Source organism: Pagrus pagrus (genome assembly GCF_965226575.1).
Source record: "Pagrus pagrus genome assembly, chromosome: 3".
Taxonomy (NCBI): Eukaryota; Metazoa; Chordata; class Actinopteri; order Spariformes; family Sparidae; genus Pagrus; species Pagrus pagrus.
This window is the reverse complement of record NC_140187.1, coordinates 22,027,012-22,053,073: the sequence shown is the minus strand read 5'-3', so window position 1 is coordinate 22,053,073 and position 26,062 is coordinate 22,027,012. Positions and strand designations below refer to the sequence as shown.

The 26,062-nt window shown below is 40.1% G+C and overlaps 5 protein-coding genes across 6 annotated transcripts; 2 read left to right on the top strand and 3 right to left on the bottom strand.

Moving 5' to 3' along the window:
* Positions 1 to 581: 581 nt before the first annotated feature.
* Positions 582 to 4,880, bottom strand: LOC311255138 (uncharacterized protein). The gene is made up of 2 exons (XM_084349358.1): positions 4,577 to 4,880; positions 582 to 3,346 (listed from the first exon to the last, which is right to left on the bottom strand). The coding sequence occupies exons 1-2, from the start codon at positions 4,755 to 4,757 to the stop codon at positions 2,427 to 2,429; spliced, it is 1,101 nt and encodes a 366-aa protein (XP_084205484.1). The 5' UTR covers positions 4,758 to 4,880; the 3' UTR covers positions 582 to 2,426.
* Positions 4,881 to 6,041: 1,161 nt separating this feature from the next.
* Positions 6,042 to 11,237, top strand: gnl3 (G protein nucleolar 3). Its single transcript, XM_084349356.1, has 15 exons — positions 6,042 to 6,146; positions 6,352 to 6,410; positions 6,570 to 6,710; positions 7,000 to 7,119; positions 7,202 to 7,273; positions 7,365 to 7,500; positions 7,625 to 7,728; positions 8,153 to 8,303; positions 8,974 to 9,061; positions 9,253 to 9,430; positions 9,534 to 9,676; positions 9,868 to 10,004; positions 10,191 to 10,339; positions 10,539 to 10,605; positions 10,690 to 11,237. The coding sequence occupies exons 1-15, from the start codon at positions 6,134 to 6,136 to the stop codon at positions 10,779 to 10,781; spliced, it is 1,650 nt and encodes a 549-aa protein (XP_084205482.1). The 5' UTR covers positions 6,042 to 6,133; the 3' UTR covers positions 10,782 to 11,237.
* A 533-nt stretch (positions 11,238 to 11,770) lies between these two features.
* glt8d1 (glycosyltransferase 8 domain containing 1) lies at positions 11,771 to 15,670 on the bottom strand. The gene is made up of 9 exons (XM_084349357.1): positions 15,331 to 15,670; positions 15,026 to 15,124; positions 14,674 to 14,884; positions 14,389 to 14,506; positions 14,200 to 14,284; positions 13,914 to 14,026; positions 13,649 to 13,815; positions 13,380 to 13,492; positions 11,771 to 13,129 (listed from the first exon to the last, which is right to left on the bottom strand). The coding sequence occupies exons 1-9, from the start codon at positions 15,344 to 15,346 to the stop codon at positions 12,945 to 12,947; spliced, it is 1,107 nt and encodes a 368-aa protein (XP_084205483.1). The 5' UTR covers positions 15,347 to 15,670; the 3' UTR covers positions 11,771 to 12,944.
* A 345-nt stretch (positions 15,671 to 16,015) lies between these two features.
* On the top strand, positions 16,016 to 17,203 carry spcs1 (signal peptidase complex subunit 1). The gene is made up of 4 exons (XM_084348955.1): positions 16,016 to 16,159; positions 16,515 to 16,574; positions 16,659 to 16,745; positions 16,919 to 17,203. The coding sequence occupies exons 1-4, from the start codon at positions 16,124 to 16,126 to the stop codon at positions 17,042 to 17,044; spliced, it is 309 nt and encodes a 102-aa protein (XP_084205081.1). The 5' UTR covers positions 16,016 to 16,123; the 3' UTR covers positions 17,045 to 17,203.
* Positions 17,204 to 17,344: 141 nt separating this feature from the next.
* Positions 17,345 to 25,591, bottom strand: nek4 (NIMA-related kinase 4). Of its 2 annotated transcripts, none has more exons than XM_084348953.1 (16): positions 25,300 to 25,591; positions 24,241 to 24,507; positions 23,933 to 24,130; positions 23,737 to 23,844; positions 22,766 to 22,920; positions 22,428 to 22,563; positions 20,699 to 21,388; positions 20,565 to 20,615; positions 20,288 to 20,425; positions 20,037 to 20,201; positions 19,726 to 19,792; positions 19,461 to 19,573; positions 19,179 to 19,270; positions 18,837 to 19,054; positions 18,626 to 18,759; positions 17,345 to 18,082 (listed from the first exon to the last, which is right to left on the bottom strand). In XM_084348953.1, the coding sequence occupies exons 1-16, from the start codon at positions 25,387 to 25,389 to the stop codon at positions 17,984 to 17,986; spliced, it is 2,721 nt and encodes a 906-aa protein (XP_084205079.1). In that variant the 5' UTR covers positions 25,390 to 25,591; the 3' UTR covers positions 17,345 to 17,983. The 2 variants fall into 2 exon arrangements, with proteins under 2 accessions (XP_084205079.1, XP_084205080.1); XM_084348954.1 differs by having other exon boundaries at positions 19,179 to 19,267.
* Between the last annotated feature and the right edge of the window lie 471 nt (positions 25,592 to 26,062).

Sequence of the window (26,062 nt, the reverse complement as noted above, 5' to 3'; positions counted from 1 at the left end):
CGTTCAAGTTTCTAGTTGTTCCTTTAATTAACTATTCTTTAATTGTTTTTCATTTGAGTAGCTGGAGAGCCACTTCAGTCACCCAGATAAATTAAGAAAAGAAAATAATCCAGTACATCTGCACTGGCAGGAGGCAGCTTGAAATACACTGTCACTCATGAAAAACATTAAAAAGGAAAGTACCCCACCAGGTGTTCATATCTGTTACTACAAAATAAAAGTATTTTGCCAGGAACCAGTTATTTCTTTACATATTGTTTGTGAAAATGCTGGCTTTCATTTTCATGTATTTGGAACATGAATTAGTTTTTTCTTCAGTGGACAGAAGTAGAGCCAAAAGATTTATGTTCTCCTTTAGGCTTTTTTCACAGCAGATATTGACCTGTCATAGAAGGAAAAGCACAGGTGTTACTAATGACAACTGATGGATCTATTCAGCACTATTTAAGTGAGGGACAGACTGATTATGAGCTGGCTGATTAACAGAGATGATATTCAGCATTTTTCCAGTTATTGGTATCAGTGTTTTTGTGCCCAATCGCAGATAAAATAAATTAATTTAAAAATGTTATACTTTGCTCTTATACAGAATTCTTTCTCTCTTTAGTCTCCACTCTACGGTTTTACTCAATGTCCTGCTCACAACATCTGACTGGTTACACGTCATGAGTAAAATGATCAAATAAATGTAAACGAGTTGAAGTATGAAGTAGCAGAAAAAGGAAATACTTAATACCCATTAATGTTAGTCATTCATTTGTTCACATAATACAAGACAATTACAATTGATACTCAATTACTACTTTATTAAAAAATAACATTTAATACGCAATGATACAACACTGTACATGTAGAGTGTGAGTGTGTGTGTGCTGGGGGGAGCAAAGGTGTCCCAGAGAAGACTGTGAGTGAAGGGCTGCTGGTCAGCTGTGAGGACGTGCTGTCGTCTCATGCTGCATTCATCACACATGGTGGTTTCACTGGTGTTCCTCCAAGAGCAAACAACTTAGCTTTGACACACTGAAGGCGTCATATTAATAAGTTGATTTCTGCAGGACATTCAAGAGCAAATTGATATTCCTGCTCCAAGTAGATTCAAATCTTATGGGAAAACTCACAAACCCTGAGTTTCTGACTTTTATTATAGCTATTTTTAGTCAGACGTTAGTATTTCTGGTATGCCCTCATGTTGTGAATGCAGCATTAGTCCTGAGAGGAGAAAGGTAACTGTAGGGTCTGCTGTTCTGTGGTCAGAGGAAGTACCTGATTCTGTGCTAAACCAACCGATCACTTCTGAAAAATCGCTCAAAAAAATACCTCACATGTCCATGACTACTGTGGTGGAACATATATCTTTGCGTACTGAGACCCCTGAAAAACCACAGAAAGGTTCAGCTAATACTGTATGGCCCTGTTATAGAGTGGATTTCTGCATCGTCTCAGACAGATGCCTTAGTGCATGTCATAGAAAAAAAGACACCACAAAATTCCTAAATGCATGGTAGATCGTGACTAGTGGTATTTTACAGAATATCACATTATTTCACAAAATAGTGGAGCAGTCTCACAATAGACTTGTCCATCCACCAATGGACAACATGAAGCACTGACGACGTGAGATGGCAGTATTTAGCTCTGCAACAATGTAACAGCACTTGGAAGAAAAAGGAAGATAAAATAAAGACTACAATGAAGATAAGTGCCAGGTCAGACTTCTCCTAAGTCATCAAGTCCACAGTTTACGGAGGCGTTTTAGTATCTTTTTGTTTGCCTGAACTTTGTGTTATTTGTTAAATTGCTACATATAAAAGAACTGGCAGTGTTACGCTAAGCCAGATGACACACAGGCTTCAGTTGTCAGGCCATCAATTCTCTGGTTAATTGAGAAAAAGGAGATAATTTCATGCACACACTGACTCTTCATTTTGGGTCCTTTTATTAGTGATCACGAGACGTCAAGTATGCCAATTTTAAACTCAAGTGTAAAGTTAAGGAAGTGGTGTGAGTGGCTGATAATGAGCCGTGACCGTGCTGAACATTGTTGCATTTCTTAATGCATCTCAGTTTCAAGGCATGTGTGGAAGACTTCATCATGCTAATTATATGACTAAGGAAGGAAAGGCTTGATAATTCAGAGAGGCTAGCTAATAACTCAAATTGTGTCACAGAGAGTTAATACTCAGTGACAAGTACAAAATTAAATAAATGACGTACTAAACTGGCTAATACAAATTCTATTGAGGGACTATGGCGTGGAGAAATATTAGGTTAGATAAGAAACTTTCTCTAAGAGTTGCAGAATCCCTAGTTCTTGGAGAGTAGAAAAAAAAAAGCCTTGTCTTAATGGCAGCAATTTTAGCTTTTTGTTGGAAGGTTTCCCACATCAATATGATTCACAAACTGGGTTGTTTAACAACACACTTGCATCATTGCCCTGAGAAATATGTTCCCTCGCGGCTATGGGTCTGGAGATGCCTTTTGATTTTGTCAGAGCGGCTGAAGCATTTGCCACACACGGGGCAACTGTAGGGCTTCTCCCCAGTATGGATCCTCATGTGGACCTTCAGGTGAGCCATCTGTGTGAAGCCCTTCCCACAAATCTGGCAGCGGAATGGTTTTTCCCCCGTGTGGCTACGCTGGTGCTCCTGGAGTCTGCCGGAGGAGCTGCAGCATTTGCCGCACACTCCACAGCGGTAAGGTTTTTCTCGCGTGTGCACTTGTACATGCACGTGCAGGTGGCCGACGTGACTAAATGCCTCACCGCAAACCTTGCAGCAGAAGGACGACATGTGGCCTTGTAAAGGGGATTTTTGATGGGGGCAGTCCACGGCATTGGCTCCTTGGTTGCGCATGTGAGAGGCCTGACCTCTGTTAGCACCAGTTCCATTTCCCTTAGCACCAACCATCTGTCCTCCATTCTCCACCCCAATAATGTCAATGTTGTTCTCATTTGAGCAGTTTGGGTTCACTGGCGCTAACGGCTGGGCGCCGCTGTTGGAGGCAGTTGAGCCTCTGTGGGCTCCTCCACTCTCTACCTTCACATGCCGTGAGGGGCCTCGAGATCCAGGGTCCCTCTCCCTGTTCTCCACACCTTGACTCTGAGGAAGGTTGGACGTGTGGGGGCCTTCCTGGGGATATTCATTTCCAACGCGTGGAGGAGTGAACATGTTCTCCGGCGTGCTGCAAGAGCCGTGGCCACGAAGCTGATCATCTCCTTGGTTGGGCCGGAGATCTCTCTTATCCTTTATCTGAATAGGGATACGCTCTTCGTGCCCCATGCTGGGACTCCACTCACGGCGTGGATGCTCACCATCCTCCTCGTCCAACAGCGCCATGGACGGACGATCTGCAAACACAACAGGAGGTAGAGACTGAGATGAAAACATCAACTACGTTTCTGCAAAACACAACCATGCCCATTTATATGCCATATGGCACTTGCAGTTCACAGAGTTTCAGAGTTTGCTTATGAAGGATGTATCTGAGTATGAAAATGGATTTGCTCGCAAGTAAGTTGTAGCTGAACACAAGCCATAGGCACAGCATGTGGAAATGCTAACAGCAGTGTTCTTCAGCTGACAACTTTTTTCATCAAAATACAAAGAGCTGAACTTACTAACTTGTTGCCTGAAAAAAACAGAAACCTGAATGTGATAAAGGTGATACACAACATGCATAAATCTCAACTAGGAAGGACAACATACAGGGCAGTACCGATGCTCCCCACTGGAAACTGTTTAGCAGCGAAGAAGAGTCACCAAAATCCTGACACATCTTTCCTCATGATCAATGTAGTTACACAATACTGTCCAAAACAACAAACACTCAATTTAACATATTTTAATCTGCTATAAAACAGTCAGGGAACGTTTATAATTGCCAATAATGCTGTATGTGATGCCTTCTGCATTAAGTATTCACTCCTTTGGACTTGTGTGTTTCACAACATTCACTAACAGTGGATGTAACTTGGATATTACACACTGCTAACAGGACAAACACTGATGTCATGTGCAAATGAACGTGCGTGCATAGATATGTCTAAAAAGTGACTGAATTGATGAATGCAAAACATATTTACACTCATAAAAAGTGACTTCTTTGCAACAGTTTGAGCCTTGGCTCTGTGTGGGAACTGAGTTTGAAAATTGAAGAAAACAACCGCAAGCGCAGCGACACAACAGGTGAACAGTGTGTATTTGTTTAGTCAGTGTTCACTTCTTTCTGTCACTGTCAAATAAATCATGACTCACTCAAAATGCTCAAAAGTATCCAGATATAAGTAAATGCTAACCCTGGAGTAGGCTAGTCGGCTAAACTAGCTGGTTGGCTAACGAACAAAGGTTGCTAACGCGCTAGCCGCTCCACAACAACAGCAGCTAACGTCAACTAGCTCGCTAACAGCTAAAGTTAACTTGTCCTGAAGTGGAGGAACATTATTCCGAGGCTATTTGTTGTGTTACAGCATTGTTCCTGCACACGGTCGTTTCAATTTCACCACCCAACGTCACCCACACACTCGGCTGAAAGGACATAAAGGGGCGCAACTGCACAGTTAGCTTTCAGCGGAGCTAACCTGGCCATATTTCAATTCCAGCGTCTCGCAGCCTGCGTCTCAGATGGTCGTTCTCCCGCTCCCGGATCGCTATCTCCTCCTGGTACTCCAAAATCGTGTCCTCGACAGATTTGTAGATCTCCTGCGCAGCAAGCATGAGACGCTCAGTCAAAAAGACGTTCAAAAACTGCAGTTTGGTCATTTTCTTGGGTTGCACGGAGCTCCTGCTATCATCCAAAATGGACCAAAAAAGATGCTCGACCCAATCACGTGACCCGGAGTAGTTTCTTCTTCTTCTTCTTCTTCTTCTCCTCCTTCTACTTCTTCCCTTCATAGTCTTCCCAACATGTGTCTGATTGGGACAGGCATGCATGATTTACACGTTTCGATAAAAAGCCCATTTGGGTTTGCTTATATTTCGGCGTTGCAGTTTGGTTTGGGTTCGTTCAGGACACCGAATCTGACGGGTCACAGAATCTTGTGCTGCACCTGCTCCCATCACAGAACAGCAAACCCTAACGTGGCAAAGGGGTGAGAGCTGGTACATTTCTATTGCATCAGTGGCAGTATGTTTTAAATGAATTAAGAAAACTTTCTGTTTGTCATGTGGCTGCACGTGGTAGTCATCACACATTGTATACAACAGAAATCATGTGTTTAATGGTCAAAGATCAGTCACTACACATCTAAAGTAAGATGCAGTCTTGGTATGATATACTTCAATTATGCTATGTTATTATTAACTTTTTGACATTTTAGGTCTGGGCCTTGTAATAATAACAGGTTGCTCCCACTTTTGAAGCAAACAGAAAAAGTGATCACATAGTGCAAACACCCTCTACGGGCCAGCTTAGACATTTGTGTGCATGAAGCTTTAACAAAGAATTCTGCATTGTGGTCCCAAGTCCCAAATAGAAACAATAAAGACATGCCATCTCACTACACTTACACTGTACATATACAGTGAGTGGCTTACACTGTAGGGTACAGTACCATAGACTTATCGGCTGGAGCACTGCAGTATGCAAGAGTTCAAGAGATTATTATTGTTATTGTCTTGGGCAACACAATTATAGGTGCATCTCCAATCAGTGGCAGAGTCATCCAATTTAAAAACAAAATAAAATGAGCAAATGTGTGATATGAAATAAAAACAGTGAGCCCATTGTAAACAGTTATTATAATCAAAATACAAATATCAACATGTGGATATAATAATATAAATAAGGTGATTATTAAATATAATGAGAAGTGAAATAAGAATGAAAAGACACATTTTAAATAATAAGTCAGAATGTGATGTCTTTAAATAAGTTTTAAGTTCGATTTAGCAGGTATTTTTTTTTACCACCAATTAATTATTTATTGAAAAGATTCATTGTTTATTTATTTATTTACTTATTTATTAATGCTGGTACATAAAATAGTATCATCTCATCACCTGTTTGTACTCCAGGGCAGCAGGTGGCGCCACTTGTGCTGACAAAAGCGGAAGTGACGAAACATCAGAGCTCGTTCACTCCTCCACGTGTGTGAGAGCAGAGCAGGCAGGCACATTCGCAGGTCCGCAGCTCCACGATGAAACGACCGAGTAAGTTAGCCCTGACATTTAACTTATAATTCAGCTGATAGAAAACAACTCTTTAATGTGTTCTTGTCAAGTTAATCCACCGAGCTAATAAGCTAACTGTTTTAGTCGACAACAACCATTATTCGTCGGTCTGCATTAGCTTCGTTTTTGCTAACAATTCAACACATGTTCAACTGATTTCTGTTTTTCTTTCTTTTATCCTCAGAGTTAAAGAAAGCGAGTAAGCGGGTGTCATGTTCAAAACGTTATAAAATACAGAAAAAGGTAAGTTTGAAAGTTACTTTAGATTTTAAAAAATTAGCTTGATGGTCGACGAGGCCTATGTGGATGAGATTGCTACTGCTACTCTAATTTCTAACTTGTTTGACTTATTAAAAATGTCCTCACGAAATTAAACGTTATTCTGGTGATGTGTGTGTTTAGGTCCGGGAGCACGCCAGAAAGTTAAGAAAAGAGGCGAAGAAGAAAGGAGTGAGTAAACGAGTGAAGAAGGACCTCGGTGTGCCCAGCAGTGCTCCCTTCAAAGAGGAGATCCTGAGGGAGGCAGAGCAGAGGAGGCAGCAGGTGACAGCCATTTGCTCTTATGATGCAGTTTATTATAGCTACCAGCATGTATAAATGCAGTGTATTGTTCAGATGGCTGCATGGATCTAATCTGGTTCCCAAAAGTGGTTTAAAGTAAAAAAAAAAAAAAAATTAAAAAGATCTTAGTCCCATTGTAAATATGTGGGCCAAGTTCACCTCAGCCATAAGATGCTTTTGGGAAACTGTACAGTGTTTTTAAGTGTCCATGTGTTGGTGCAGCCTTATTAATACAACTCAGTAAATTGTCTGGTTTTTTTTGGTCTTGCAGGTTGAAGAAGAGAAACAAAGAAAAAGACAAGCTAAAAAAGAGGAGCGAGCCCAGAAAAGGAAAAAGGAAAAAGAGCCTGCAAGTAAAGACACAGAACCCAAAGTCAAGAGGGCTCGACAGGTAAAAGGCAACACTGAAGTCTGTCTGTTGAGTTTAATTATTCTACGGTTGACTTGACTATTTTTTTGCTTTGTTTTCACAGGATGAGGAGTCAGAGAAACAGACTGCCCCAGACAAGAGCTCAAAACAGTACCTCTGCTCTGAATTAAACAAGGTAAGACCACCCAAGCCCAGTCAGCAGTTATCTGTGAGAGGCATGTCTTATCTGATTATCCTCAACCTCACCTCCCTCTCTAATTTTTCAGGTAATTGATGCATCTGATGTAGTGATAGAAGTCCTCGATGCTCGGGATCCACTGGGGTACAGGTGTCCACAACTTGAGGAGGCGGTGCTGCAGAGGGAAGGCAACAAGAAGCTGCTTCTGGTTCTTAACAAAATAGGTAAATGGACATGAGACGGTGACATGTAAATTAAGTTGTGCACACACAGATGAGCGGTTTCGTGGTCAGTTGTAAAACAGGTACATGTCTTGAGTTGTGTTGAATTAGGTTTTCTGTGTTATAGATCTGGTACCAAAGGAAAATGTGGAGAGGTGGATCCAGTGTTTACAACAGGAGTTTCCGGTGGTGGCGTTCAAAGCATCAACACAGATCAAGGACAAAACAGTGGTAAGAGGTGAACTTTAAACATCACTGATTAAAAACAAATGTTTGGATCACTTGATTTGAAGAAAGTTAAAGGTTCTGTCCAAGTTGAGGCTGGAAGTGTAGTGTTTACACCCTTTCTCCTCCATAGTTTGGATTTTTTTTATCACTAAGAACAAACTGCTGCTAAAGTTGTTAATGCCATGTTATAATATGGAGGACTGAGAAGGTTGAGCAGCTTGTGTTGTGCTGCTATAACTGGTTATAACCTCCAAGAGTAACAAACAAACCACACAAATTTAATGGCTCTGTCCAAAGCAGAGCTGACAGGTGTGTTTGTGGACAAATAGTTTCCGATATGTGAAAATACATGGGAGCAAGCTTGTTGTTTACATGTGAATGGTATTTAAAGTAGTTTTACATTGGATCTTCTTTCTCTCTTCATCAGCAAGCCAAGAAGAGCAGGATAGTTGCCTCCAATGAAGTCCTGGACAAATCGAGAGGAGCAGCCTGCTTTGGGAACAGTTTACTCACTGAGCTCCTCTCAAGTCTGGCTGCTAGCAAACAGGATGAAGCTTCACTTAGAGTGGGTGTAGTTGGTAAGAAAAGTGTTTTATCGTATAAAGTTACTTCCTTTGATGTTATATTGTATCAGTTGAGGATTTAGAAGTACTGAGCTCTATGATGAATTAAAATCATTTACTGGAGGGTTTGTACAAGCTCTTAAAAGTTAGAAAAATGCCTAATTTTAATTGTTTAGGTCAGGAATATGCTTCATTTTCACCATAGTCTTGTTTCTTCGTCACGATCACTCCTGTCAACCAAATTTTTTTCAGTATTTTAAAAGAAAAGTTCCTGTCATCATTTATTTGCCTCATGTGAAAAATATAATTTTTTTAATAATATTTAATTTTTTTTTTTTGTCCATTATTATTTAATACTTGCTATCAAAGTTGATATAAACGGCTGATAAAATACATTACATGAAGATATACACTCATTGCTGGTGGCATTTTTCAATTCAGTAAGCTTTATTTTTCACCTTTGCATATAACAATTTACATATGATGATTAAAAAAATAAATAAAGTCCAGAATTTTTAGTCTAGGTACCGTGAAAGTGTTTGAATAATGCTCTTAAAAAGCTGTTTAAACCTTGTTGCTATCTGCTCTGTAATAATGTATTAATTGCGATTGTGTTCATTCCTTTGAATTTGTTCACAGAACAGTCTACATGTTCATTTTTAATGCGATCTCTTTTTACCTTCAGGTTTTCCTAATGTGGGGAAGAGCAGTCTCATCAACAGTTTAAAGGGGGTCCTTGCGTGCAATGCTGGTGTCAAGAGAGGCATCACAAAGTGAGTGACAACTCAGCATAAAAACTTTCTCTAAATGGATTATAGTATTTTCTTTGGGACCTGTACCACAGTGCATAATTAGCACACTTGCACAGAGTTGTAATTAACATATCAACATATTTCTGAAGCCCCTCATATTTGTAGCTGGTCCTTAAAGTGAAAAATTGCCAACCTGTCGTCATCGCCCTCAGATCCATGCAGGAAGTGCACATCTTGAAGAATGTGAAGCTAATAGACAGCCCGGGAGTTATAGCCTCACGGTCCAACCCTCCAGCCTCGATGGCTCTGAGGAGTCTGCAGGTGGAGGAGGGCCAGGAGAGTGTGCTGGAGGCTGTCAGGACTCTGCTCAAACAGTGTGACAAGACTCAGGTAGGAGGAGAGATGAATTGTGAACTGGTCGGATGAGTTTGGGTGTTACCATGTAAATTAAACTGTTTTAATAATTTCAGGTCACCTGCTCTTGTTGTTTCAGATCATGCTTCAGTATACTGTCCCTGACTTCAGGAACTCTCTGGAGTTTTTAAGCTTGTTTGCCAAAAAGCGTGGATTTCTGCAGAAAGGTGGAATCCCCAACACAGAGCAGGCAGCCACAGCTTTCCTTGCTGATTGGACAGGGTGAGTGTTTGTATTTTCCTAAAGGAAGAAGGTTGAGCAGCTTCAGTGTGGAAATGAGGACAAAAACGCAATTCTGGATTTCTTTATGAAGACTTCTAATCCAACTCTGATCCCAACACTGTGCCAGGAAAACTGCAAATATTCAAATTCATAGAATAGGGAGTGTCTTATTTAAGTTTTTCTCTCCTCAGAGCCAAGATGAGCTATCACTGTAAGGCACAGGAGAACAGCAGCCTACCTGCCTACATGTCCGATGCTGTGGTTGCTGAAATGAAGAACGGCTGGGATCTAAACCAACTGCAAAGGGGCAACGAGGAATCACTGAAAGGTATTTTCTAACCACCTGAATATCCCTAAAAATTTAAATTTGCAGCTGTGTAAGGGTAAGAAAGTGTGTGCAGGGCTCAAATACAGCAGCACTTAAGGTCAGTCTGCTGTATCAACTGAGAGGCTACCGAAAGAATGTCGTCGCTTCTGTCTGTTGCTTTAAATAACATTTGCTTTTTTTTTTTAGGTGTTAAATTCCCAAACCAGGCCAGCAGTATAAGCATCATCTCCAAAGGCCCGACTGCTGGTCTGCTGAATGTCAGCGATGTCTCTGAAGAAAAACCAGGTGCTGCAGCCACAGAGACAGAAGCAGAGCAGAACGATGAGAATAATGAGGTAACTTACTGCCAGACAGTACAGCTGCTTCTGATAATTCGAGCAGACTGGTCTGCTGGAAATGAGGACAAAAATGCAAGTCTTGATTTGCTTATGAAGACTTCTAATCCAACTCTGATCCAGCTGACTGAACCACTTTGTTTTGTTGAAGTCACTCTGTATATCTTGGACTTAAAATAAACATCTGCTCTTCTTGCAGCCTGAACAAACAACTGAGGAGGCAAGTGAAACGGTAGAACCGGAGAAACAAAAGGAGCCACTCAAAAGTAAATTTTGTTTTAAAAATGATTAATTATTGCTAAAATCGACACCTATTAGACCTAATTTTTACATCACACCTTGTCTTCCAGAACAACCAGGCCGTGTGCAGTTCCAGTCTGTCCCCATCGACATCAGCCGCTCTACAGACGATGCCTATGACTTCAACACAGATTTTAAATGAGCTTTGCCTTCACACTGTTTCTGATTATGTGCCTGTGCTCATGTGGTCTGGTTGACATGCAGTCCTGGATCTGTCAGCGTACACGAACATGCTGACGTAAAGAATCGCTGTCAGAAGAAGTTGATTCAGTTTGAAAGGCACTGCCTAGTTGAGTTATTTCAGGCTACTCCTTGGCATTTCTGACCCTCTTCAAACGTTTAACCTGGGAGACAGCGTCCTGGCAAGGACTAACTTCCCATCCTAGACTACATTTTTCAGTCGATGGCTCCATTGAACTTTGTATTGCTAGGACTAATCCCTGCCAAGGAAGTGGACTTATCTATTAAGTGATTATGTGTGTATATATATCCACTGACGGCCGTTTTAAATGTCCAGAGGTCATTTGTAATATTGTGTCCATGCAGAATACTGTAAATAGACAACGCACTATACATGTAATAAACCCTCTACAAAGTCTTTTATTATGTTCTTCTATTGACCGCCTTTTTATATTTTTTTAAAATCATGAATTTGCACAAATGTATGGAATCCCTAAAGGGCCATGCATTCATACATTTTATTTCCTCCGTCTTCCCATGATAACGAGTTAATTTCATTCGTTTTCCCGAGATAACGGGATAATTAATTTAAGATCTCGAGAGAACAAAATTTTGTTTTCCTGAGATAACGATATAATTAATTCGAGATCATGAAAACAAACGATAGTGTAGTATATTAAATCATTGCAGGAAACATCAGTGTAGCAATGTCATCTCGAGAAAACGAATGAAATTAACTCGTTATTACAGGAAAACGGAAATAAAATGTATGAATGCATGGCCCTTTAGGGCTTCCGTACCAGTTGCACACTGTAGCGACATTTTAACTGCTTGTTCTTTGCTTGTAGCTCTTATTTTATATACATTTTCAGGAAATATTTCAGAAAACCTGACAGTCTTGACAAATAGCAGGTCCATGACAGATTTTCTTTTTTAAAAAAAATCACAAGATTTAAATCATAAAAGTTTTATTTCATGAACTTTACAAAAGATGACAAATATTAACACTTGCAAGGTAAATGCTTTCTCCAATGTGTATAAAAATTCTGATGAGAATAAAACAAGAACTTTGTACAAACATGTTCTTCTATTTCTGCAGAGGTGCAGTCAGCTTAGTGGTCTGAATTCAAAGTCATTAAAAACCACACTGTAACAGTTCAATGAGGCAGTGAAGTTCTGAAACAGTTTTCATTTATGGCAGAGTTGATTTGAAAGGTAGGAAAAATGAAAATGGTAGTGCATTAACTTGACTGCAATTAACTGTAGTTGCACTTTAAAAACAATTCATATGATGAAAATACCCCTCAGAATCACTGAATTAAAAGAATAGGAGTAAAAAACGCATTTTCTGTCCAGCTGTGATGTAAAGACTGAACTAGGCTCCGATCACTGCTAAAAAATGTCCAAACATGGATGTGATCAATAAGCCTATGTGCAATTCAACATAAAAAATTCATTACTTTTCCACAGGGAAGTACTGAATTGAGGTAACGGTATAAAGAATCTGCATGGCTGAAATGGTTACAATTTTTAAAATGTATTTATAAACTGTCGGTTGACTGTTACACCTTACAGCTGAGGTAACCAAGCTGCTGTAGTGTGCAAATAAAGTAAATAAGTCAATATTAAGCTGCATGTGAACATCCCTTCTAAAGCCATGATTACTTTGACAGTGGCTTAAGTTGTACATAGTTGTCTTGGCACATTATCACAATGCATCTCATTACTGCTGCCTGGGATTGATGCATACATGTCTATTAAAAGGTCATAACCTCTAGATGCAACAAGCTTCGAATCAAGTTCAGGATAAACTGCTGCTCTTATAAAAAAGGAGGAAATCACTCTGTGCCTCTTTAGTGGGAAAAAACAGCATGTCAAAGCAAACTTAAGGGCACTGACTAAAGAAATGTAAAATATTTGTGCACTCCAAGCAATAATAAAAATGCAGGGTTACAGAAAAAAGGTAAATTCTGTTTGTTCAGGGGAATGTGAGCGTACACAGGTCTACATGTTCAGAGGATGTCAGAAGTGGCGACGGGGGAAGGCCTTACTTCATTCCTGAGATATCACGAGCTGCGGTCCTGCTTGGCTGGTCCAAAGTTCCTGAAACCAATTTTTTTCCGATCTATTTGTCCCCTGTGTGTCTTCGCACAGGATTAAATTTTCCTGTAGGGTCTGGGATGAACCACTTGTCCCACACTTCAGTAAAGGAGGATGTTCTCCCCCATGGCTTATAGTGTCCATTCCAGTGGAGGAGCTTGGCAGCTTTCACAAACTGATGGGAGTAGCGGCTTCCAGCTCCACTTGCACCTAAAAAAAACAAGGTTTCGATGTCATATAAGCATTTAGATTAATGTCATACTTTCCAAAATCAAGTGATTCCAAAATCAAATCAAGCAGTATCCAAAACATAATCATCAGTAATTTCAACCTGAAAACTTGCATCCTTCACATCGAACAGAGCTTCTTCATTGCTTTAATACTGTCCAACCGTAAAATATGTTTAAGCTAAACCTCTTAATGTATTCTAGTTTCCTGTCAGTAACAAACCAGAGCTTACCAAGGTGCCTGACGTGCCACATGGGGTCAATTGAGGAGTGACGTTTGTAGAAAACAATGAGGAGTGGGGGGGTGGTGACACTCTCTGCCAGACTCTTACTGTACAAATCCTCCCTGAGGAAAAACCAATAATATGAGCTTAATACAAACAGAAATAATAATTCAATTAACATTCAATTCATGTAAGATTTTTGTCTTCAGTTGTGTGTGTGTTTAGCAGCGATGACTGTCTCATATTCGCCCATCTTTTCAACAGTGTGAGTAACGTACTGTGTGTTCAGTTCCATCCAGTGCTCCAGCTGCTGGGTGATGTTCTGGTTCCTCCACTCAGTCAGGTTGGCGATGATGACTCCGGGGTTGAAGGAGCATGTGTTGGCCCTCATCCCCAGCTTCTTGATAGCCTCCTTCTTGAAGTCCAGGAAACCTATATAATTATTCTATTAAAAAAGATTTGTATTTTAATAACACTTATGATGCATAACGATAGATTGTTTTATATAACTGAATAAAATAAGCTTGTGCAAGAGATGCCTACCTGATTTCCAGCCCCTCGAATAATGCCCTTAGCAGATGCTGAATCACAGTCATCTGAGAAGGCAGCTGCGTGTCCTGGTTTGAGGTTGGTTTCATAAAGCTCCTGAATGTCGCCTGAAACCCAACAGAACAGGCTAAATCTTTCTATTAATTCCCCTTTCTCTTACTGTTATAACGCACATCGAGTTAATGAGTGAAATGGTACATGGAAAACACATTTTCTGATTTAAAAGTAGCTGTAAAATGTCTGGCCAAGGTAAATATCTTCCTTTATGGTGGCGTCTTACCTTGTACAATGACATCGTCATCCAAATAGACAGCTTTCTCTGCCTCGGGGATGTATACAGGTAGATAAAACCTGGCAAAACTCAACTGAAATTCAACCCATTAAAACAAAGTGTGCAAGAGATTAACATGAGTAAATAGTAGCAAGAATGTTTATTCTGGCCCGGTGATAAAGCATTTAGTTGTCTCACCGGTTTTGTAGCCTCCAGAGTTTGTGGATCTTTGGATATCTTCCCGTTGAGGAGCTCGGGCTGGAAAATAACTATCTTATATTTGATATTATTCAGCTTCGTCTTACTAAGCCACACTCTGTAGATAACAGAAAGAGAAAATGGCTTGTCAGACAATGGTTTACTTGAATCAAATACAATACATTCCACAAATTCCTCTTATCTTAGGCACCGAAAGACAATAGAGATCTGCATTATGCCCAAGTCAACATATGGGATCCATAAAGACTTGCTTCATTGTCTTACTTTAGGTGATCCACCGTGTCATTCAGAGTCACAATGGTGAAGGCGACGTTGGCTTTGCTGTTCTGGTAGACGCTGTTCATGGCAGCAACCACAGCACCGAGTCTGTCCTCAGCAGCAGTGATGAGGACGGGGATCTCCTCTCCTTTCCTCACCGCCTCTAGTCTGAGGTCAGGAGACAACTCCGATTCAAAGGGAAGAATCATCCCCGCATCTGGATAAAGACATATTTGGTATTTTACAAACTGCCTCCAATGTTTGTGGATTTGTCTGATGAGATGTTCACAACAACAGTGCACACTAGATATTCTGATAATGTAGGAACAGAGCAGCTGACAAACAAAGATAAACATACCAGGGTGTTCCTTGTGTAAAAAGTCACTGAGGTTGAGGAGATTTCGTTGAACTATGATCAGGAAGGCCACAGCCAGCAGCACAAGGATGACCACGTTTACTGGAAGACACAATGAAGAGCTGACATTAATAATAGATGGCACCAGTGTCAGTGTGGGAACTGTTTGTTTGGAAGTAATGTGAGAGTTAAATGACAGCTCAATAATATCCGCTGTAACTATTGTATCAACACTGGACTATCTGAACATAATTACAGACATGTTACAGAGATGCAAACAAGACACCGCTTCATCCAAACTGACTCACCTCTCCTCAGTGTCATGACAACGGCCTCATCCGTTCCTCCAGCAATAAAATTAAATGAAACCAGTAAAAACTTGAAAGTTGACCTAAGTGCAGCCCAAGATGTATTAGCTGGCTAGCTAAAGTGGACTGAGGTGAACCCGAATATCTGCTGCACCGCTGCGTGGCTACTGCATGAACACACAACGGGACCGCCGGCAAACTAGCGGCTTTAAACTCTGTTCATATGCTTAAATTTGAAATATTTGCAGCGCAGGTAAAGTCAGCTCTGAAGAAAAAACACGTAGAGCAGCAAAAGTAATTTACGCTAGAGCCAAACTGCCAACTCAACATCAACAAGTTTATCCGCTATCGCAAACAGCACGTAGTAATGGCTGCCCGTGCATTTGCCTGACTATAAAATTACATTCGCTTGTTATTTCCAGTGTATAAAAATAATTCAGTTCAATTTTTAGTATGATTATATAATTTCATGACGGGATATACAAGATTCAAATTACATGCTTAAAATATAAAAGCGTATAAAATAATTAGACCTAATAACGGGCACACATTTAGGCAGGCACAGCTTTCCACTAACCCCAAACCAAACGTGTCAACAACGTGTAGCACTTCGCCCAATCCCTGTCGTCTATAGATCTGTGAACCTGCGCAGCTAACACAAGTTATGACACTCGGGAGGAGCCGGATGGGTCCTTCACAACACGACGTATCTTTTTGAAACCGGAAGCCAAACAGCCTCCGCTTGCATCCGCTTGAGCCAAATTCTGCCTGTTTGTTCATTTTTAGCGGAAAGATGTTGTCTATATTCAAGACCATTCCAACGCACATGGTAAGATATAATGAGATTATATGTGCTGGAGCTTTATAGTAATGCGAGCCATTCATAAATGCTGTTATATCATGATAACGGTAATTATTAGCTAGCCAGTGCTATGGTTAAATCAACGTAACAGCTGCTAGCTAACGTGATGCTATCCTTTAAAGACACAACCAAAGTGTTATGTTCTATAGAAGCTTTTAACAAAGTCGTTATTTAACGTTTTCCTAATATGGTGTCACGTTAAACAAAGCTATTAATCAACAGCCAAGTTACACCTGCTACTCGTTTTGCACAGATGGACCCACTACCATACTTCAGTGGGAACTGATTGTATTATAACGATCTTCCTTTTCTTGTGTTGCAGGACTATAAAGGCCAGAAACTGGCTGAACAGATTTTCCAAGGAATAATACTCATCTCAGCAGTAAGTAAATATGATGCATTCAAATTAGCAATTGAAGTATCCCATTAGACTGCTTCTCTGATAACATTTGTATGGTTTTTCCAGGTGATTGGATTCGTGTATGGACTGATCATTGAACAGTTCGGGTGGACAGTGTACATAGTCTTGGGTGGCTTTGCAATTTCCTGTGTGGTAAGTTTTTAATTTGCATTGTAGTTCGCTTTATTTGTAGGAAAGGAGCAGTATGTAGATACGTTGGAAACAAAACTGAGTTCTCTGCAGTTAAACACTTGTCTGTTAACACTTATGGAGGCCCATAAACAACAGTCAACATAATGATTTTTTCTTCTGTGTCTCTCCATTAGTTGACCCTGCCTCCATGGCCTATGTACAGACAGAATCCTCTGGCCTGGCAGCCAGCTTTACCAGAGCCCAGCGGGGAGCCCAGCCAAAAACCTCAGGAAAGTCTCAAGAAGAAGAAGCACAAATAACTCAGAATTATCCCTACCTGGCTGTTAATACATCCTTTTTATATTGGAAATTATTTTGTCCCACAGGTCACATTTGAAGCATTTTTGAAGAAAACACCATTACAGTGTTTGATCAGTCATGAAATACTTGTGTCCAAATAATAAACAACTGATACGGTCCATCTTTTTATAAATGGCATGTGTGATTTGTGTTGAATTGTTTTCTACAGCAGGACTTGCTTATTATGTTATGGTGCACAATGATACATTTTTCAATTATTTTCTTTCTTTTTTTGATTCTGTCAAATGGAAACTACAGTGTCCACAAAAAATACATGTAGGATTTATTAGAAACAATTCAAAAGTTATTATCTGCAGTGCATTATTCTACATTACATTATTTTGTGTTAAAGAAATTACAACAGAGCAGTATTGAGATCTAGTATCTTCAGAGAAACAGCATATGTAAAACAATTATTGAAATTCTGTCCATTATAAATACACATGAATATTCACTACAGAAAATAAAAAGACATGGAGTGCTTAAACATGACAAAAAATCTTTGCATAGCTATTCTGAATATTATAGGAATAATTACAATTTCTATGTTTGAAGAATGAGGTAAAAAAAAACATTTTTTTACACAATTTACAAGATTGCATGGGGAGCTGTATAATTGCAATTCCGTGACAAAGCCTGGATGCATAAATGATCATTTGCATGCAACAGGAGGGAGAAAGTAGCAATGCCACACAAGCTGGATCTTTTGACAGAAAATAAATTCACAAACAATAATGACCAGTTTTCACTTGCAGTACATGCGTCCACTTTTAAACAAGCATTTCTCCTAAAGATAAAGTTTCCTGTTGCACAAGATCTGTCAAGATGCTTGCGTCTTTAAGTTCTCGCATGTGATGTCATGGAAATGCAAATATACTCCCTTATATACAGCATTTTCTTTAAACCTGGAAGGCAATATCCTCAAAGAATTTCAGCTGCCTCACCATCACAGCATAAGCATGGTACTTTTCATCTCCCATCTGGTCACGAAGGCACAGCTGCAGTGAGAATAAAAAAGGATGTTAACTGTGATCATTTTGGAAACAAAGTACAGGCGAATTAAGAGCTTGAACTCAACACAAACTGGGTTTTGCAGATAAATTGGTTACACAGTGCATGAACAAGTTAATCTATTCCAAAGGTGTGATTGGAAGAAAATTCTTACAAGTTGATCTAAAAGTTGACTTATTTTAACTAAGAAGTCCATCTAACTTAGTTAATTTATTTATTCTCATTGGGCCTTTATCTCTGTGTTTATATATGGCAGAATTTTCACAAAAAACAATTAAACAATTGCAGTGAGCAAATTGACCAATGCCACAGAAAATCACTGAGCCATTTATTTTTGTAACTTGCACACCTGGCTTACATCTTTATGACTTCCATTATACTTCCTGGTGTAAAAGTACACAATGTATTTAACTTAAGGAAACCACATTATGTCTAAACTTTTGCAAAGCATTATGCACACATGAACATGTGTTATGAGTATGACTATAGTATGATAAGGTGTGATGTGTTTCAGTTCTCTCAAGTCATACTTCTCGTTTGGTGTCGTCCTCCTCCTCCATGATTTCCAGCACTCGGTCCAGCATCTTCACCCCCAGGCCCTTCACCACATCCGTCCTCAGCTGTTCTATGGCTCTCCTTATCTTGGCTGGACCAGAAGTGGAGCCTTTTGAAAAGACAAGCTGGTTAAACACAAGGAAGCTCCAGAATGTCAGACTGATGACAATAGAGTTTGTATCTAACCTGTTGGTATTTCACCGAGTGACACGCTTTCTGCTTCCTTTCGAGCCTTCCCATGAAGCACCAGGGTGTCCCTGTACCTCCTGTTCAATTTAAATTCTGGCAGTGCAGTAGAGCCAAATCTGCTTCTCTCCACCTCACACACACCGTCTTCAATTTCCATCCTTAAAGTTTGGGTCATCATGTGGACTAAATCCTGCATGTCGCTGGATCCTGTCTTCCTGCAGATGAAATCATAAAATCATGGATTATACAAGTAATTTACTGTGAAACAGTGAATGTGTTAACACAGACCTTACAGAGCTCTATTTTCTATTTTTTTTTTCTTTTCGGTCTTGATCTCACCTTTCCCTGCCGTCTCCCTCTGAACGTTCTGTGGAACTTGTGGATGAGTTGTACTCATCTTCATCTGACCTTCGCTCCGGCAGCTTATCCTGCTGTAAGGAAACACATCCCACTGCAGTTTTGAAACGGATTTCTGTTTTAAATTCACTGTATAATTAGGTCAGATTAGCTGCACATGGCACATCTAGTTTTTGTCATACTGGCAGACATCCAAAAAGTGCATTGCCCTTTTAACGACTGTGCAAAGTTCAATTAAATTTCATAGCAATGGGGTGTCAGTACCTTACTGTTGGTCTCAGTAACACTGTCTGAAACAGATCTGGTAACTGGGACATTGTAGTGCTCATCTGTGGTGGATGTGACATCATAAGATGCCCTTCTCACAACACTAACACCTGTGGAAGGAGCCGAAAAAGTCATCACAAAAAAATAAATAACTACCAATGATTATTTTTCTTTATTCAAGCCTCCTATCTTTAGTTTAAATGTTTCTTGTTATAGGTCCGACTAAAATGTTCTGGTGTCAGGACAGTTAAGACAGAAGTACCTGGTTGGCTGGCACTTTCCTGGGACTGCCTCAGTCTTCTCCTCTCTCTGGCAGACAAAGGACGGTCCTGGATATAAAATTGAACCACATTTTACTTGCAACTGCTGGTTTCAAGCAAGAATACACTAGTATAGCAAAACCATCAGCCATGAGCACAAAGAAAGTACTGTTCAACAACGTTCACTAAAACTGAACAAACTGTGAACTTACCTGATTTAGACTTACAAAATGTTTATACAGCTTTTTATTTTACCAACATCAACTTCAGCTTCGTAGTAATGAGGCTGTATACTGTGGAGGAGAACTGTCACCTGTGGCAGTGGTAAGAGTCCGTCCTTACAGGAACTAACTGATGTTGAGGTTGCAGCTACACCCGCCCTCTTGCTCTCTGTGCTCCTCCTGCTCTTCTTCCTCCCCTCCACAGCAATGCTCTCAACGGGCGGTGGAGGTAAAGGTCTAGGAGCGGCCACCTTGGACTAACAGAAGGCAAAAAAATGAATTAATTAAAATTAAGAAAAAAAATGTAAATGAATTTAATAAACCTCACTGCCTGTATCTTTACCTTGTCCTGATCTCCATGTGTCCGTCTTATGTCCCTCCTGCTGTGCTGCTGTGATACAGAAGGCTCTGATGAATGGATGCATGGATTGGTAGGACCCTGCTTACTGGCTGGTGAGAGGGGATCCTCCTGAACGGGCTCCTAAACATACAAGTACACGTTTTCCACTGTGGCAAAATATAAGAAAAACTTCCTGTGCCATGTGCCATTGCTTGTTGCAGCTTATGGGCTTTACTCTGGCAACAGTTCACAGAGGGAATACAAGAATGTTAATGCTCACCAGTGTTGGAGGGAGCGGCTCTAACAGCTTTTCAGTAGATTCTAGGTTTTCCTGAAAACACATTAATTAACACATTTAAACAAATATTTCATACGAAAACACAAGAACAACGCTGTATTACTAAGAGCACTTACTTGGGTGTCTGAGGTATGTTGTTGTGTTGGAGCTCCCTTGAGAAGGGTAAGCGTGTCATTTTTCTCGTCTATATTCACGTCCACACTCACGCCGATATTTTCTATATTGGATTTGTGTGCAGATTTCCTCTCAGGGATGGAAAAATCAGCCTCTCTCTCTACTTCTAGGTTTGGGTTCTGCATGTCAGCCTCTTTAAGTAACTCCATGGTATCCTCCTTATCATCCAAAGCTGACATCTGTTCCTCCCCACAGACAACAGAAAATGTATCCCGAGGGTTTGGCCTGGCCTGTGGGTGGAAGTCCAACAATCCATTGGATGCCCTCCTCTCGTCTGCTCCCCGACTGACAACACCTGATACAGACTTCAGAGAGGGCTTAACAGGGGAAGGAGGGGGAGAGGGATCTGGTTTCCCTCGTCCCTTGCTGTCTTTGTACACACTGTGAGACACAGGTTCATTACCTGCCCGGTGGTGTGACACAATTGACTGAGGCCCCTGCACCTGTTTCTTCATCAGGTCCTCATCCTCCTGCCGTTGAATATCAATATTAATGTTGCTGATGGTTGCCAGGGACACGAGGCTGGCTTGGAGAGCGTCAGGAGAGGAGGGTTTGTGTGGCGTCGGTGTTTGGACTGGAGTGCATTCAATGATGCCATTCCGAACTTTATGTGGTTGAGATTTCTCTTCTTTCTGAGGAAGGCAAGAAAAAAACAAAAATCCCAATAAACTCTCACAATTTCCCACCTGACATCAGAACAAGAGGAACTTGGGTAAACTGCTTAACCTTTCTGTAATCGGAGCAATCCACTGAACTGTTTTTACCTTAATACTTTAATAACAAGGATAAATCTACACACACCTATTGAGAATAAACATATAATAGTGGAAGTTATTCAGGATTGGTTAAGGCAATTTGAAAAAACATTGATTCAGTGTCATGTTATGATTATGAAGATTAATCTGCAAGAATGTCATACAGTTTCTGTTGATTCTGTGTCAGAAAAGGTTTAATGCTGCTTTAATCCAACAACATTTGCTTGAGGGTTTCACTATTCTACAGTATAAATATAACAGCATTAAGTTTTTATCCCAGAAATAAAAACTCCAAAACTGCTAACTGTGACTAGAAAATAAAAAGCATGTTCATTCAGAAAGCAAAAAGAGGTGACAATAAATAATTAAATGGCCCAATCATATATGTTATGCTAATATTAAAGCCAGTTGACGTTAATGCTGGTCCCCTTTCATACTAAATCCTCTTTGTTGAGTATAATAGAAGATACCTGTATGTACTATTACTCCATTATAACATAACATTATAACAAGAAATACAAGAAAATCATAGGATGCTTTTCAATTAATAACAACAGTTATTTATGAGTGACTGAAAACATCAGGCTACAACTCCCAATTGCAAAAAAAGTTTGAACACTGCAAAACATAAATAAAACAGAAAGTAATAATTTGATGATCCATTTTCACTCAATTTAAAACAGTACAATTACAATATATTAAATGTTGTACCTCATCAACTTCACTGATTTTACGAAATTTGCTTATTCTGAATTTGAGACATGTTTCAGTTGGGACAGGGCCAACGAAAGACTGTGAATGTATGTTGTACACAGCATTCAAACTTTTTAGGATTGACTGTAATATTGTAAAATATTACAGTATTTTAGCAAAGTTGTCTGTGTTTAACCAGTCATGCTATTCTGCAGTGACTCACCCGTTTCATTCTGGCTAGAGGTTCAGACTGGGGACTCCTTTCAGGTTTTGGCTGGGATGACACCACAGACGATGCATTGTTAGCCTTACGTTCACCACTGGGTGGCACAGCTTTCTTTCTTGACTTGGCAGTTTTTCTAGTAAGAACCATAACAAACAAAGGTTAAAAATGGAGGATTAGATTTGAATATCTGACTGTGAAAGATTATTAAAATTGAAGTATACAATGAAAGAAATGTCAGCGAAAGAAAAACAAAAACACATAGGGTTAAGTTTTTGTATGAAATAAACAGCTTTAAAGTCATTAGAAATAACAGCAAAGCGGTCAGGGCCACCTACTCTTTCGTGGCCTCAAGGAACATGGCGATCTGTCGTTTGATGTAGGGCTGCCGGAGGATAAGTTTGACATCAGGCCTGTCTTCAGGTCTCTTACACAGCATGCTCTTGATTAGTTCTCCCAGCTGGGGATCGTACCTACTGGGCATCTGTGGCAGCTGATGAGAAACCCAGAGAAGAAACATTATAAATCATTGTGACGATATTTTTTTTTGCCAGAAATTACATTTCTAGATTATCAGGGTACAGAAAAATACCCCACTGTATGAACTAGAAGAGAACCAATGTAATGTTTTTTTCTGTTATATTGTTTCTTTTTATGTATGTGTTTGCTATTCATTCCATTTTTACCTTTCTTCTTACAGTGTTTGCCCTTATTTGTGATTAACATCTGATATTTTATACCTATTAAGTAGTCATTGCTTGTTATGTCATAAAAAATGCCATTGCTCAAAATGACCCTTTGTTACACTGCGCATTTGACCAAGAAAGAACAACAAAAAACATTTTGACCTCAACTTTGAATAATTAAATTCCTGATCAAGATGATTAAAGTTACCAATCAACAACCTCAAAGCTTTGCTATCTGTGGCAAATAGGACAAGACTGTTCCAAACGTCAGCCTGTTTGTGGAGCTAAACAAAATGACCCTCTCAGGAAATGACAAACAAACTTCAGACTCGGATTCAGGGTTGCCCACTAGTTCAGTTGGTAGAGCAGGTGTCCCACATACAGAAGTTTTTTCCGCGCTTCAGCGGCCCAGGGTTCGAGTTCGACCTGCAGCCCTTTGCATCATGTCATTCCCCTCTGTCATCCCAATTCCTGTCATCTCTCTGAGCTGTCCTATCAATAAAGCCATGGCCAAAAAAATACTTAAAAAATTATAATAATAATAATAATAATGCCATTAAAACCATTCAAACTTTACTTTCACAAAATGTCTAATAAAATATATGTAAAAAGATGCAACATACCTTCCCTTCCACAATGCGATAGACCAGTGAGTTCATGTCCTTGGCATTGAAGGCATGTTTCAGGGTGGACATTTCATACACACAGCAACCCAGGGCCCATACATCTGACTGGAAAAAAATACAACCATATGTAAAGCAGTTCCTATGACAATTCATGAATACAACTACACAGCGTAATTGCAGACAACCAAATCACCTTGTGGTTGTATGGTTTATTAGAGAAGAGCTCTGGACTCATGTAGTAAGGGGTCCCTATGAGGGTGCTGGCCATATCATTCTGGTTCTCCAATACTCGTGCGATGCCAAGGTCCCCAACTTTGATGATGTTGGTCTTCGTCAGAAAGATGTTCTGTGTTTTAAGGTCCCGGTGAAGAATGTTCCTCTCATGGAGGTACTACAAAGTAAAATGACAACAATAACTCCAGATGTCCTATAATTATAAACAAACATAAATAAGTTACATTTGACCCTCGCATGGCCTTCACTTTCAATCTCACAGCATACCTGGAGTGCCATGGCTATCTGCACAAACCACTCCACCACCTGCCTCTCAGGTAAGAGCTCGCCCTTTTGCTGTTTGAGTCGATGATACAGGTCGCCGCCTTCACAGAAACCCATCACAATGTACAGCTGGCAGTCGTCTCCTTCCCATGACTCCCTGTATGTCACAATGTTAGGATGTCGCAGCTGGGACAGGAGCTGCGCCTCCTGCTCGGCAGCACGCCGCTCCCGCTTGGAGGAGGTGATTAAATTCAGCCTCTTGATAACATACTGGAAAAAAAGGACATTGCACAAATACTCCCTGTGAATTTGAAATTAAAGAAAACAACGCCATTCAATATTTGTGATCAGAAAGCAAAACGCTAGGAACCTAACATATCACATCACCATAGGATGAAGAAACTGACACTACCAGATTGCAATGAACTGAACTCAGTTATAATTGTCTAATAACTGATGTAGACCAGGGATTCACAACCCTTGCTAATGTTATTGATCCACATTTGAATGAGTACTTTTCAAGCCATGAAACACTGACAAAACAGACCTGCACCTGAAACTAGTTTTGATGTTTGATGGCTTTAAAGGCAAACTTCCTCTCCTGGAGGGGGATAATTCTCAGCTTGGTGTTTAGTAGTATCAATCATGCAGGTACAACTTCTCAATGTTAAGTAGGATACATTAAATTGTCCCTGTAGTCTCAAACACTTCAGTGGCTCTTTAGGCACCACTGCAGAAAGGAAACAGCTTGTAAACTGTTAAACTGAGTGTTATTGTGTTGCTGTAGCTGATAAATAACAACATACATTATCTTCTCTAACATGTGACTTGACTGTTTTGTTATGGATTTGACAGTATAATTAGATTAACTTCATAAATCTGAACATTATTACTGAGAGCGTAAACAAATCTGCTAGCCGACTTTAGCTAACTTTAAGCTAGTTGAACTTTAGCGGGGGTGGGTAATGGCAAGCTAAAAATATCAAAGTGTTAACGCTATGTGTTGGTTATTTTAGCTCTTGTGTGATGTACTGAATTCCACACGTATTTTCCGCCTCTCACCTGTTTTCGGTCTGTTTTGTGTTTCACCAAGTTCACCTCCCCGTAGCTCCCTTTCCCAACGACCCTGATGAAAATATAATTATTCATCATTCTTCAAAAGGCTTCATAACGCGACCTGAAACACTGAAACGTCACTCGACAAGCACAGCGGTTTTATTTCGCCCCATACTCCAGCTGGAGGGGACGAGACAAACATAAAGAAACCTGTGCGGGGAAACTTCGCACTAGTTAGCTCAGTGCCAGCGATGAGGTTTTGAAAACGCAGGAAATCAGCAGCAGTCGATAGTTTTTCGTCACTAGGCAACTGTCAGCTTACCGCCGACGATGGAGAGAGGGTCCGACCGGACAGAAACACCGCTCCGTCTACAGCACAGCGCCCCCCAGCGTCTGCAGGCACACACCGGTACAGCTTCACTCCCAGGTGATGTGACCAAGTTCACACACATGGTCTTCCTGCCATGAAAAGGGCAAACATCTTAAAGATGCACTATGTAGTTTACAGGAAGAACTTTAGTCAGAAGATAAAGCTCTTATTTAACTGATTTTTTTATGCCTCAACAAACTAAATAAACAAACTATCTTTGTTTTTGTGACAGAATAAACTGAATAAACAAACTGACCTTAAAGGACAGCACAATTTCATACTGTTTTGCTTTGTTTATATTTGGCGGATTGTGTCGTCTTTCTAGCTTCAAACAGTGTTATTGGGACCTTATTTTCCTCTGAGAACATATTGTTTATTCAGTTATGGGAAAAATAAATA